Source organism: Populus euphratica, unplaced genomic scaffold, assembly GCF_000495115.2.
Source record: "Populus euphratica unplaced genomic scaffold, PopEup_1.0 scaffold482.1, whole genome shotgun sequence".
Taxonomy (NCBI): Eukaryota; Viridiplantae; Streptophyta; class Magnoliopsida; order Malpighiales; family Salicaceae; genus Populus; species Populus euphratica.
Window position 1 is genome coordinate 152,739 of NW_011500161.1, and position 11,335 is coordinate 164,073.

General features: G+C 34.4%; 2 protein-coding genes across 5 annotated transcripts; one reads left to right on the forward strand and one right to left on the reverse strand.

The window, feature by feature from the left end:
- Positions 1-4,457: 4,457 nt before the first annotated feature.
- Positions 4,458-6,935, forward strand: LOC105111181 (protein PNS1-like). Its single transcript, XM_011006471.1, has 3 exons — positions 4,458-5,237; positions 5,540-6,682; positions 6,775-6,935. Exons 1-3 carry the CDS (start codon positions 5,151-5,153, stop codon positions 6,907-6,909), a joined length of 1,365 nt encoding a protein of 454 aa, XP_011004773.1. The 5' UTR covers positions 4,458-5,150; the 3' UTR covers positions 6,910-6,935.
- Positions 6,862-9,663, reverse strand: LOC105111180 (uncharacterized). Of its 4 annotated transcripts, none has more exons than XM_011006467.1 (5): positions 9,268-9,663; positions 8,573-8,831; positions 7,643-7,706; positions 7,356-7,432; positions 6,922-6,997 (listed from the first exon to the last, which is right to left on the reverse strand). In XM_011006467.1, the coding sequence occupies exons 1-4, from the start codon at positions 9,463-9,465 to the stop codon at positions 7,387-7,389; spliced, it is 567 nt and encodes a 188-aa protein (XP_011004769.1). In that variant the 5' UTR covers positions 9,466-9,663; the 3' UTR covers positions 6,922-6,997; positions 7,356-7,386. The 4 variants fall into 4 exon arrangements, with proteins under 4 accessions (XP_011004770.1, XP_011004769.1, XP_011004771.1 ...); XM_011006469.1 differs by having other exon boundaries at positions 6,924-6,997; positions 7,356-7,390; XM_011006468.1 differs by lacking the exon at positions 7,356-7,432 and having other exon boundaries at positions 6,862-6,997.
- Between the last annotated feature and the right edge of the window lie 1,672 nt (positions 9,664-11,335).

Here is an 11,335-nt window from a genome sequence, read left to right on the forward strand (position 1 = left end):
TTAATGAAAGCAAAGCATAAACATTACAAAAAATATAAAGAGAGAAAGCAAGAGCATGATCTTGATCTGGAGACCAAGATGCCTAAATGCATGGTAAATGCCTCCATTTATAGGCCAAAATTAGGAACAATTGATTTGATGACTAATTGATGAGTGGGTGACCAACTCTTGACTTGGTGACAATCCTTATCTTCTCTTGTCTGCCCAAAACATCATTGATAACGTCAAAATTAGAGATACTTGAAAACATGAAAGTTGTAGGAAATTATCTCAGATTTCTTGTGTAAAAACTTTAGCTCATTTCGACTTCTAGAACTCCAGATATGGCCAAAATACTGAATAGTGCTCGGGCTGGAGGACAGATTCGGGCTTCTTTGTTGTTACTATAATTTGGTCTTGAAAATGGCTTTTTTAGATCTTGGGCTCCATATGAAAGTTGTAGGCCTATGTCTTACCTTTCCATCATTTAAAATAGACCTAAATATGAGATCTATAACTCCAGATATGACCCAATTACCAAACAGTGTTCCGGTTTGGATTGCACCGACATCTCTTTTCTAAGTTTGGCCATCTCTTTATCATTTCAATTTCAGTTCTTAAATTCATCAATCAATCCTTTTATTTATGTGATAGGCCTGCATTTAAAATGAACATTTACCATAAATTAAAGGTATCTTATATTATTAGATATATTATTATAAAACATGCTTTAGTTAAGGAGTTATTGATACTTCAAGTGCAAAATGATGATATAAAACCTTGATAAAAATACACTTTTAAGTACTAATCCAGTGCCATCAGTAGTCATAACAGGAATGGAGGACAAAGGGGACACAAAGGTAAAAGATGAGGAATCTAGAGACATATGATGAGAAGCACCAGAATCCAAGATCCATTTAGAGTGTGACATACTTGAGGATCTATGAGGCAACTGACCTATAGAAGAAAAAGCAGACATTGCTTGTGGTTACAAGGAGAGAAACTTTTGAAATTGCTCAGCCAAAGTATTGGGATCGGTAATAAAGCCTGGGGAAGTTACTGCTGCAGTATTATAGTGTGATGGTTTATAACCCTAAGATGGTCTATGAGCAATAGGTTGTGATTGACTGTCAAACTTCCAAGCTTGATTCTGTTGTCTCAACTTAGGACACTGAGCCTTCCAATGACCTTTCTGCTTACAGAAACTGCACTCATCGAAGCTAACCCTTGTGTAAGGTTTCTTCTGATGATTAGAGAATGGCTTAGAAGGTACTGCTAGTACTGAAGGATTCGAAACAGAAAGAATTCTTTTTTTAGAATAAGATTGAAGACGTATTTCTTCAGCCAATAACTCACTCACAATAGAGTCAACACAAGGCAGTGGAGAACGATGCAAAATTGAACCTCTAAGTCCTTCGAAGTCACTACGAAGTGCTGTTAAAAACTGTATTAATCGTTGCTGCTCTCTACGCTCAATATAGGCACCATATGCATTTAATTCTGCTGATTCTGTAAGAGCCAATTGATCCCAAAGATCTGTCATAGTAAAATAAAACTCTTGAATATTCATATTTTTTTGATGAAGAGCTCGTATGTCATTCTCTAATTGATACTGTTTTGTAAAATTTGATTGCGTGAATAACCTTTGCAGATGATCTCAAACCTCTTTTGTTGTCTCATACTTCACCAACTGCATGCCTATTGAATGTTCAATAGAATTGTTGATCCAAGTAATGATCTTTACATTATTTGCCTCCCATGTATATATCAAAACAACATCCCTCTCCTCAATGTTTTTAGGTATTATATAAGTTCCACTAACATACCCCCACATCTTCTTACTTTTAAGAAAATTTCTCATGACATAACTCCAATATAAATAGTTCTTCCCATCCAACCTCACACTCATAAACTGAAGTGAATCATCTCTTTCAGTAGCCATAATCAACAATCACAAAAAACTAAAATACAAAAGCAGCGGAAAACCAAATACCAAATTGCAGAAACTGAACAGAAATTCAGAAACTAAACAAATATCTTCTCACTACTATACGATTACTCCAAAACACAAAACAAATTTGCAAAAGCTGAAGGGAAGACGAAATACCAAAATAATTGTAGAAATTGATGAAATATCAAATTTTGCAGAAGCGGGAGATAAAATCTCACTCCAAAATAGTTGGATCCGCGAAGCTGTGTTCAGGATTAAGTCTCATTCCATAAAACCAGCTCTGATACCATGTAAAAATAATTAAGATCAAACACAAGAAGGAGGCTAGAATTCTGAATAATCTGTATATTATGAATGCTTAACCTTAATCTAAATACAAATAAAGTATATATATATTAATCTGAAAGTACTATTCTATTCTTAATAAATAAGACTACATAAATATTATTTAATAGGAGTATATCTAAAAATAAAAGGAAATTTATAAAATTAATAGTAGAAATTTTGGATACACAAGGAATGTGGTAGAAATGCATGGAGAAATATAGATGATGTATTTTGAAATGAAGTTTTATTTAAAAAGGATATAATTGTAATTTTAAGTGTTAGAAATTAAGGAGCTAAAACACTCCACTCAATGGAAATTTTATATTTTCAAATAAATTATTATGATCATTTATTTTTATTTAGATGATGGTAGCTAATAGCATAATATAATGTATAAATGACCATATTTTTATATTAGAGGTATTTTAATATAAAAATACTATTTTAATTATTATTTCTAGATTAGAAATTATATTATTAGTGATCTTTCTCATCACCATTATCATAATTATCATAAGATCTCCAAATTAATTTATAATCTTGAAGTGAATATAGATAACTTGTATAGATTGTGTGTTTAGTTTTCCATTTGATTCATTATATGATATTATTGATTATATTGATATTTTAGGAGTTTTTTTAGTTATTATTTCAAAATAAAATATATTTGTATGAAAGTGATAGTCATGTCATATCCGTGTCGTTATATATACTTAGATGGGTCTACTCAAAGCCGCAGTCCCTCACATGAGCTAATTCATGAGCTAATTCAATAGATGGTGGCCATAGTCTAGTCCCAGTTCTAGCTTGGCTCAATTCCAAGAGCCACAACCAAGCCTTAACAACTTTAACTACTTAGGGTTTATAAATAAATAAATAAAAACTAAGAAGGCATTCACTAAAATCAACAAGAGAAGTACCACCACCAATATAGATAGTCTTAATTATGCAATAAAAGAATTAAAATCAATTTATTTAAGGATTTTTCTTCTATTTTTAAATATTTTCAACCAAAATAATAAAAAATAATATTTCTTATAAGTGACACTACCAAATTTAATAATTTTATCTGTGGGAATATCTGTTAGTATTTACCTGTGATTATTTTATCAATAAAGAAATAAAGATAGTTTGAGAGCAAAATTGACATAGACAGTAATTTGATTGTTTTAAGGATTTGAATGAGTTGTTTTTCTTGACTATCTTTGGCCATGTTCCATGCGTCGCCTATTCACATGACTTTTGGTTATGTTGAAAGCATCGCATAATTTAAAGTGTCTCTCTCTCTCTCTCTCTCTCTCTCTCTCTCTCTCTTTTAAGGATATGTCTATTATTTATTGAGGGTGGCATCCTCATACTCGTCGTTGGGCAGCACGACTGCTCCGATGATCCGACAACCATTCACTACCAGGGTCGATCTCCCTGTGATGTTCCAGCCGTAAGCTCAATGTCGAAAATCATAACAATCGTCACCGCTTACGAAACTTCCATCGACTCGGAACTGTTTTATCCTCGTTCACAATACGCAGTGGAAATTGTTGAACTAAGGGAGGGGTCTGGCGGCCACTCCCTGTGGACAAGGCAATGTCACCGAGGGAAGCCTTTAAATAATTACCATAGATATAGCAAAGAGCTAAAGACCTCTCTCGCTACAGTGATGAGAACGTTAATCCAACTTTATGCTTCTATTTGACTCGTGATCTGGGGATCTTTTTGTTCATACCAACAAGTTTCAATCGTCAACCAAGACTAGCTTATATAATTATATCTGTGGTGCATGGTAAACATTTTGAATCATGGAAGGAGCCATTTCCAAGTCTATATAAATACGTGGAAGAAAACCAATAGGCCTCACTAGAAATCAATAATTCATTTTAAGAAAACAAGTCCAAAATCATTATACTGGAGCTCAAATTTGATTGCGCGTTAATCTATCTGTGTTTGAACTCTCCTCTGCAAAAGCATGGAGAATGTGTTTTTTATAATTTGAAAGAACGTTTAGCAGCTTTCTTGTTCCCCTAACTAAACCTTAGTCATCCCACCTAACGCAATTGACTTGTTTGTTTATTTGGTTGGTTAACAGTCGTTATCTACAAGCAGCATGCACTTGGTAATCTGCGCCCTCTGCGCTTGATAATATTTAACATTTCTACTCTTCAAATTTCTGAAGGAGTGTGATAAGACTTGGAAACCAGGAAGACTGACTTCGTCGTGTAGCCTAACGTCGCTTGGGCTTCAAGAAAGATTTTGAGTCTTCCTCAACTTATTTCCCAGTGAAGACACATCAAGATCGTGTTACCTTGTATCTTGGTTTCTTTGGTAATGCGATATCTGCAGTATTTGTAAGCTAACAATTACACTGATCAAATGATAACAGAAGCCCAAAATTGGCAGCATCTAAGCCAACCAAGCACCTCTCTTCTCATAAAGAAACAGATGTCCATTTATCTACTTTGCTCTTCTCTTTCTTGTGCAAAGATAACTGCGTCACGAGAACCAGCATAGACCTAGAGAGAAGAGACCCTCTTTCACAAGTCACTTCTGTTGACCTATCTATCCCTCACCCTCTCTACCTTCCACGTCGTTGCACCACATCATCAAAGCCAAAACTCATACACAAGGTAATACGTGTCAGATCCCGTGGAAATTAATGTGAAGGAGAAGGACTTGGACAGTTTCATGCGGTAGAACTTCAAACGATCATGATTTGCTAGGAACACTTGAACAAGAGAGATAGGATAAAGACTTTTGTGAATCGTGGCTACCAAGAAAGTGGAAGAAAGAAATTAGAACCCCAGAAGTTACTTGTTTTAAACAACGAAAGACCAAGAATTTGAGAATTAGATTCAGAACAATCATTGAGGGGTAGCAATCAAAGGAAAGATCCAACGAAATGAATGCTGCAGCTACTGGTATTAATGTGCAGAACTTCCACATTCAAGATCAAGAGGGAAAACCTCCATCCATAATCCCCATCAAGGTTCTTTCTCCTCCTCCTCCTACCTCAAGTCAATCTCTTGATTTTGTTCTCTTCACCCGTTCTCCTTCTCTATCAAAATAGTCAAGAATTCCCAAGGTTGAATAATTTATCATCTTTCTTTGTCTTCAACATCCTTTCTCTCTCTCTCTAATAGTCTTTATTGATTCTTTATTTCTTGTTTTTAGTCTTTTTAACTACTCCATTGTTTTGATCATTCATTTTTTTATTCTTCTTGAGCAGCTCATACTGTGAGTTGACCCTACAAAATTATTATCTACCAACTCGCTTTGTTATTTTTGCAGGTTCAAGAATCAAGCGTCCAGATGGAAACCGCGACGGTGGCGGGGCTGTTAGTCCAGAGGCTCTTTCGAGCCCTCTTCTTTGTTCACACCCTCCTAATCGCCATACTAGTAATCTGCCTCACCATCCGTGGCCTCCTCTCCTCCCACAACCACCATTTTCACCCTAAGAAGTGGTATCCTCCACTCCTTGCATCAACAGCATGTGCTGGGATTGTGGCTTTCACATGGCAATGGTTTACTTTCCGCAACCCTTCAAGAGCCCTGAGAGCAGCCTTCTGGCTTAGCCCCTTGCTAACCTGTGCAGCAGGCGTGCTGTTTGTATTAATTAGTTCTACTGCAAGTTTAACAATAGGCGTCATTTCTATAGTTCTTGCCCTGATTCTATCCCTTTATGCTTGTTGGGTGAATCCTCGATTCGATTATGCCACCAAGGTTTTGTCAGTTACTGCTGCTTCCCCTCCTGCCAAGACCACCGCATTAATCAACCTCTCAATCATCCTAAGCTTTTTGTATTCCTGTTTCTTGGTATCTGGGATTGGCGGAGCCACTGCTGTTGGAACTGTGATAGACACTTCGTTCATTTTGGTGATCCTTGCGAGCCTGGCATGGAGTATGCAAGTGATGAAAAACACATTGCAAGTTACAATTGCACGCATCAAGTACCTACACTTTGCATCTGGGGCAGATATGGACTCGAGAATAGCTTTACGGGACACAATCAAATATTCAATGGGAAGTGTGTGCCTCAGCTCAGTCCTTGTGCCGATAATTACCGTAATCCGGGGTTCAGCGCGAGCAATTAGTTTGATTGCAGGGGGCACAGACGAGTTCTTGTTTTCCTGTGCTAATTGTTATTCTGCTGTTGCCGCAACACTAGTTAACTATGGGAATCGGTGGGGTCTTGTGCAAGTAGGGGTTTATAATAAGGGGTTTGTGCAGGCATCCATGGACACATGGGAGTTGCTCAGGAGAGTTGGGTTAGAGCCTATAATTGACAGGGATCTGACAGGGTCTTTCTGTTTCCTTTGTGGGATGGCAGGAGGTGCGATATGCACCCTTGTTGGAGGAACATGGACATTTGCCGTTCACAAGAGCTATGCTACAGAAGTGTCAATCTATGCATTCCTGATTGGCTACTTCATGGTAAGAGATCAGCTATCTTTAGCCTTGTAAACATTTCTTACAGCAGTACTTGGAAACTCACAAAGTTCGATGACGATTTTTTTTGCTTGCAGTGTCGGATAGCAATGGCATGGCAACAATCATGTGTTGCAGCTTACTACATTGCTTACACAGAGAACCCAGAGAACCCACGGCTTGACCCAACTATACTATTTCGCATTCAAGAATTTCAGAGACGTGGAGCTTAACAATCATCTGAAGCTAACTTCATCTCGCTTGCTGACTCCAGATTCATTGTTTTAGATTGAAAATTTGAAACACGACCAGACACACCACCTACGCTAGAGCTACATCAATTGATGTTAGAAGGCATGTGATTCTGTGAAAACATTATAATTACAATTTTTTGATTGTTTGTGCAAGATAAGTTGTCCTGTAAGTGGCATTTAAGTCTGCTTTTAGATTCAATATAATCCACTCAAGTTCTCTAGTACGTAGATCATATTCAGAAATATTGAATTTCACTTTGATCAGATGCTTAATATGGTCACACTCCAGACAGCAGATCTAAGGTCACAGAGGATCTAATTCCAAGGCAGTGCAAATCATATCTACCAAATTTTGATCTCAAGAGTAATCATGTTAAGAAACTCTTTTAACTGCATATGTTTCAAGCTCCATTTGCAATACTTACTAAGGCAAATGAATGCATCTCCATTGTTGCATCAACTGAATGAACGGGAAATGGAAACGGTAAAATCAGAAGCTTTCCTATATAGTGAAAACAGATCATTACAATTCAAAAGATCAAGAAGAATAAACTACAGACGAAGAATGCCATTGAGAAATCAAGTCAAATACACAAAAATTTAATACAGTAATGCGAGGCTACGTGACTACAAAAACTATGACAACCTGCTAGTGCTAACATCAAATAAGGGTACAACAAAATGCACTGAGAAAGAAAAACACAAAAGTTACTTGGGTCCAATATGACCTAGGCCACCACATTCTGAGCACATGATGTTCCCTGTCCCACCACAACCTACAAAAACGAATGTGACATAGGATCATTGTCTTTGCAAAATATAACACAGCAGATGAAGATAACCAACAATCAGCTACCATGCTACTGTTCTAAAGTAGCATGCAGTGATCATACCACAAGACCAAGCCCCATGGACGACTACAGGCCAAGCTAGTCAACGTTTACTACTTCCCAAATATGCACTGAGATACTGTAATGTATACTCACTACAACACATCCTCTTGGTGAGTTGAAGTTAACAACAAACATGAATAAACATCAAAATTTATAAGCTAAGGTGAATGGTGAAAAAAAAGGAGCCCTAAAGAGGTAACTAATTGAGCTATTTTGCGGAAAGGGATCTCATCACAAGAAATAATTGTCCATGGTATGGCGGTAAACAAGTTTTCTTTCATAGTAGCATTACATCAGAATCAATTCTACTCAGTAAACTTGCCCTACATAACGGGCTGATGAGACACTGAAAAGGTCCTGCTGAGCCTAAGCATAAAGGGCTTGCACGAGCCAGAAAAAAGTACATTGCACTTTCTTGAAATACAAAATTATTAATTTCTAGAGAAAAGACTTGTGACATGCGGATAATTAACTCCATAAAACAAACAAAATAGTAATTGACTTGGCCAATTAGCTCAGAAAGTAAGCACATATCAATTTGTTAAAAAACAATTAGTAGGTTTTGATGATGACCATAGTTTGCCATAACAATAAAATGGTTTCACCAATAGATAGTGACCAATTAACAGTTACTATTCAGCATGATCTTGACGATAGTCAACTAAATAAATTTCACATGAAAAATAAGCGATTACTTTCTGAAAAAGAAAATTGTAAGAATAAGCACTATGAAGCGAAAGAAAAATTACCTAAGCACCTGACCTTGACAATGATGCCCTGGCTTTCCATTATAGAGTCAACATATAAGCCAGAACCAGAGCATGTGGTGCAAAGAACAGCGCCTTTGGCTTGGCAATCAGTGCACCGAGGATTATCTCCAATTACTTTTGCAGCCAACGAAACACCTACGGGCTCCTCAATTCTCTCCTCTGGTATAGGCTTATCATAACAAAACAGAGATTCAAGACTGCTTCTCCTTCTATGCACATCTGCCATTGAACTTGACTCCTGAAAAATCAAACAACAATTCCTGAGGAACTCGCGCGTTGAAAAACACGTGAAGATGAAAAATTGACTGATTGCCAATAATGAGCACACCCATGAATCTCATTTCACATATAGGAAAATATACCAGCATAATCATGTAATATCGTTTAATTATTCTGGGAGTAAAATTGATAAATCCATTATTTTATTGAGCACAACCTTATTTATTTACTTCTACATTATACCTTTCTAAAAATCCTTACACCAGCCTAGACATTGGTTGCTCTCTCATTTTATGAATGGAGAAATGCAGGTGCACAACAGCAGTCATGCCAAAATTTGCTAATACAAAGAAGAAAATAACATAATAATAATAAGTGATCACCTACATTCCAATACAGTTTCCAAAAGAAACATGTACCCGAAAATAAAATAAAGAAAGCAAAAAGGAACTAACCCCATGAGAAGAAGCAGAAGGAAAAACAGAGCCATTAGGAGTGATGGCAGAGATTTTTGTGATGCACCCATTTCCACTGAATTGAAACCCATATCCAATCTTATCATTCCTCTGTATATTTGATGGTTTTGGAGAAGAAGAAGACGAAGAAGAAATGGGCAAGAGTGTTGATGACCCAATTCTAATTGTAGAATCCATTGAACCCCAAAATACAAATTAAGAAATTAAATCAAGAAGATAATACAGATCTATTATGTTTAGAATTATCAAATTATAAGAGATCCAAAACTCAAAACTTTGGAGTTCTGTTTTGTGGTGTTTCTTTTTAACTCTTCTGAGCTTGGGTACCTCTCGTTCGTTGTTAACGATGGAGAGAGCTCGAAAAGTTTGGTGGGTGAAATGAGATCCTATTTTATATATGGGTCGTGAGTTTGAATTTCAATACAAAACTTAAGCCTATGGGGCCCAAAACGTTTTGCATTATTTATCTTTTGAAAATATTAAAAAAAAAAAACTAAGTTTTTTATGTGTAAATCTTCCAAACCTTTAAAATTAAACTAAACGTAAGTTTTATAGATAAAAAGGTCCGCTTTAGATAAATTGTGTTTTTTATTAAAAAAGAAAATACTTTACAAGTCATTTTTTTTCTTTGGAAAATTACACTTAGCATTTATAATTTGGTCTAAATTATAATTACACATTATAATTTTAAAAAAATATATTTTTTATTATTAATTTTATATGAACGTTAACATTTAATATGTTTTTTAAATATCAACAAAAATTATTTAATTATTTATAAAAAATTAGTTATAAAATACCTTCTAAAGTTTGTTCGTAAGTTTAATTTTTTTAATGTAATTTAAAAAATTATATTTTAAATTTTATATGCACTAACACTTAGTTTATCATTGTATTCATTTTAATTAATAAAAAACCCTTAAATCCTCGAAATAACAAAATTATCATTAAAATATTATCTTACGTAATTCCTCAAAATAAAATCCCTTTTAAACGTTTCAACAAACAATTTTTGGGCATAAAAATTTCTCTCAATTTTCTCTTCATTAAGTGTGCCAAATGGTGAAGAACCAATTACATTACTAAAATCTTCACAGCCCGCTTCAAGCTTAGATCTCTGAAGCTTTGGCAATCTCGAAATCGAAATATATTAAAGAAAAAACGTGAGAGAGGTTGAGAAAACTCCATAGACACGTATCCTATTCATCGGAATAGAGTAATTAATTTTTTCGACCTTCCAACCAGAAAATTGTTAGCTTTTTTTTTTTTAAGAATAACTTAGTAGTTTTCAAATGATCAATTGTTTACTAATGAAGTGTTGATATAGTGATTAAAATATTATTATTTATGTAAAGATAAAAATACAAGTTTAATTTTTTAAAAAATATATTTATTAGAAGGGCTAACAATAAACCCTAAACCGGATTAATTTTATTTTTTAAAAAGATATAAGAATATCCAAATAAAAAAAATAAAAATAATTAATTGGTAATAATTCAATTGTTTAGGATAAATAAGTTTTTTAACCTTGCATTAGAATAGTTTTAAAAGATAAATTACTTTTAAAAATAAAATTTATTTAATTTTTTTTACTTTTTTTATATTAAACTCAATGGTTAAAGTATCAAGGTTTTTTTTTTTTAACGCTTGCATTACATTAATATTATTTTTTAGATAGAAAAAAAAATAGTAAAATTAGAATTAAAGAGAAATATTTTGACATTACCTAAAAAATAACTATAATATATATGATTTTCTTGAGATGATACGAGGTGTGAGAGTCTTCGTAAAAAAAATAGTTAATAGAATATGAAAGGTATGTAATTTTTTTAGAATAGTTGATGTATTAGATTTTAAATTAATCTTTTAATTGATAAATTCTCTTCAAATGTATGTAATGGGCTGATATGACCATAAATGGCAAAATAGTAAAAATAGGTAACTAAAGGGTTAATTGAACAAACAAAATTATTGAAGCAATTTATCTTCTTTTCACTTCTTTTTTTGATAACCTGAGGTGTCCAGGTTAATTTATAAGCTCCACGAG

Excerpts from the sequence above, each read along its gene's own strand:
- LOC105111181 (XM_011006471.1), top strand. The coding sequence starts at position 5,151 with ATGAATGCTGCAGCTACTGGTATTAATGTGCAGAACTTCCACATTCAA. Across the intron at positions 5,238-5,539 it reads CATCCATAATCCCCATCAAG|GTTCAAGAATCAAGCGTCCA; the intron begins GTTCTTTCTCCT and ends TTATTTTTGCAG. Across the intron at positions 6,683-6,774 it reads TCCTGATTGGCTACTTCATG|TGTCGGATAGCAATGGCATG; the intron begins GTAAGAGATCAG and ends TTTTGCTTGCAG.
- LOC105111180 (XM_011006467.1), bottom strand. The coding sequence starts at position 9,465 with ATGGATTCTACAATTAGAATTGGGTCATCAACACTCTTGCCCATTTCT. Across the intron at positions 8,832-9,267 it reads CTTCTGCTTCTTCTCATGGG|GAGTCAAGTTCAATGGCAGA; the intron begins GTTAGTTCCTTT and ends TTGATTTTTCAG. Across the intron at positions 7,433-7,642 it reads CTAGGTCATATTGGACCCAA|GAAAGCTTCTGATTTTACCG; the intron begins GTAACTTTTGTG and ends TTCACTATATAG.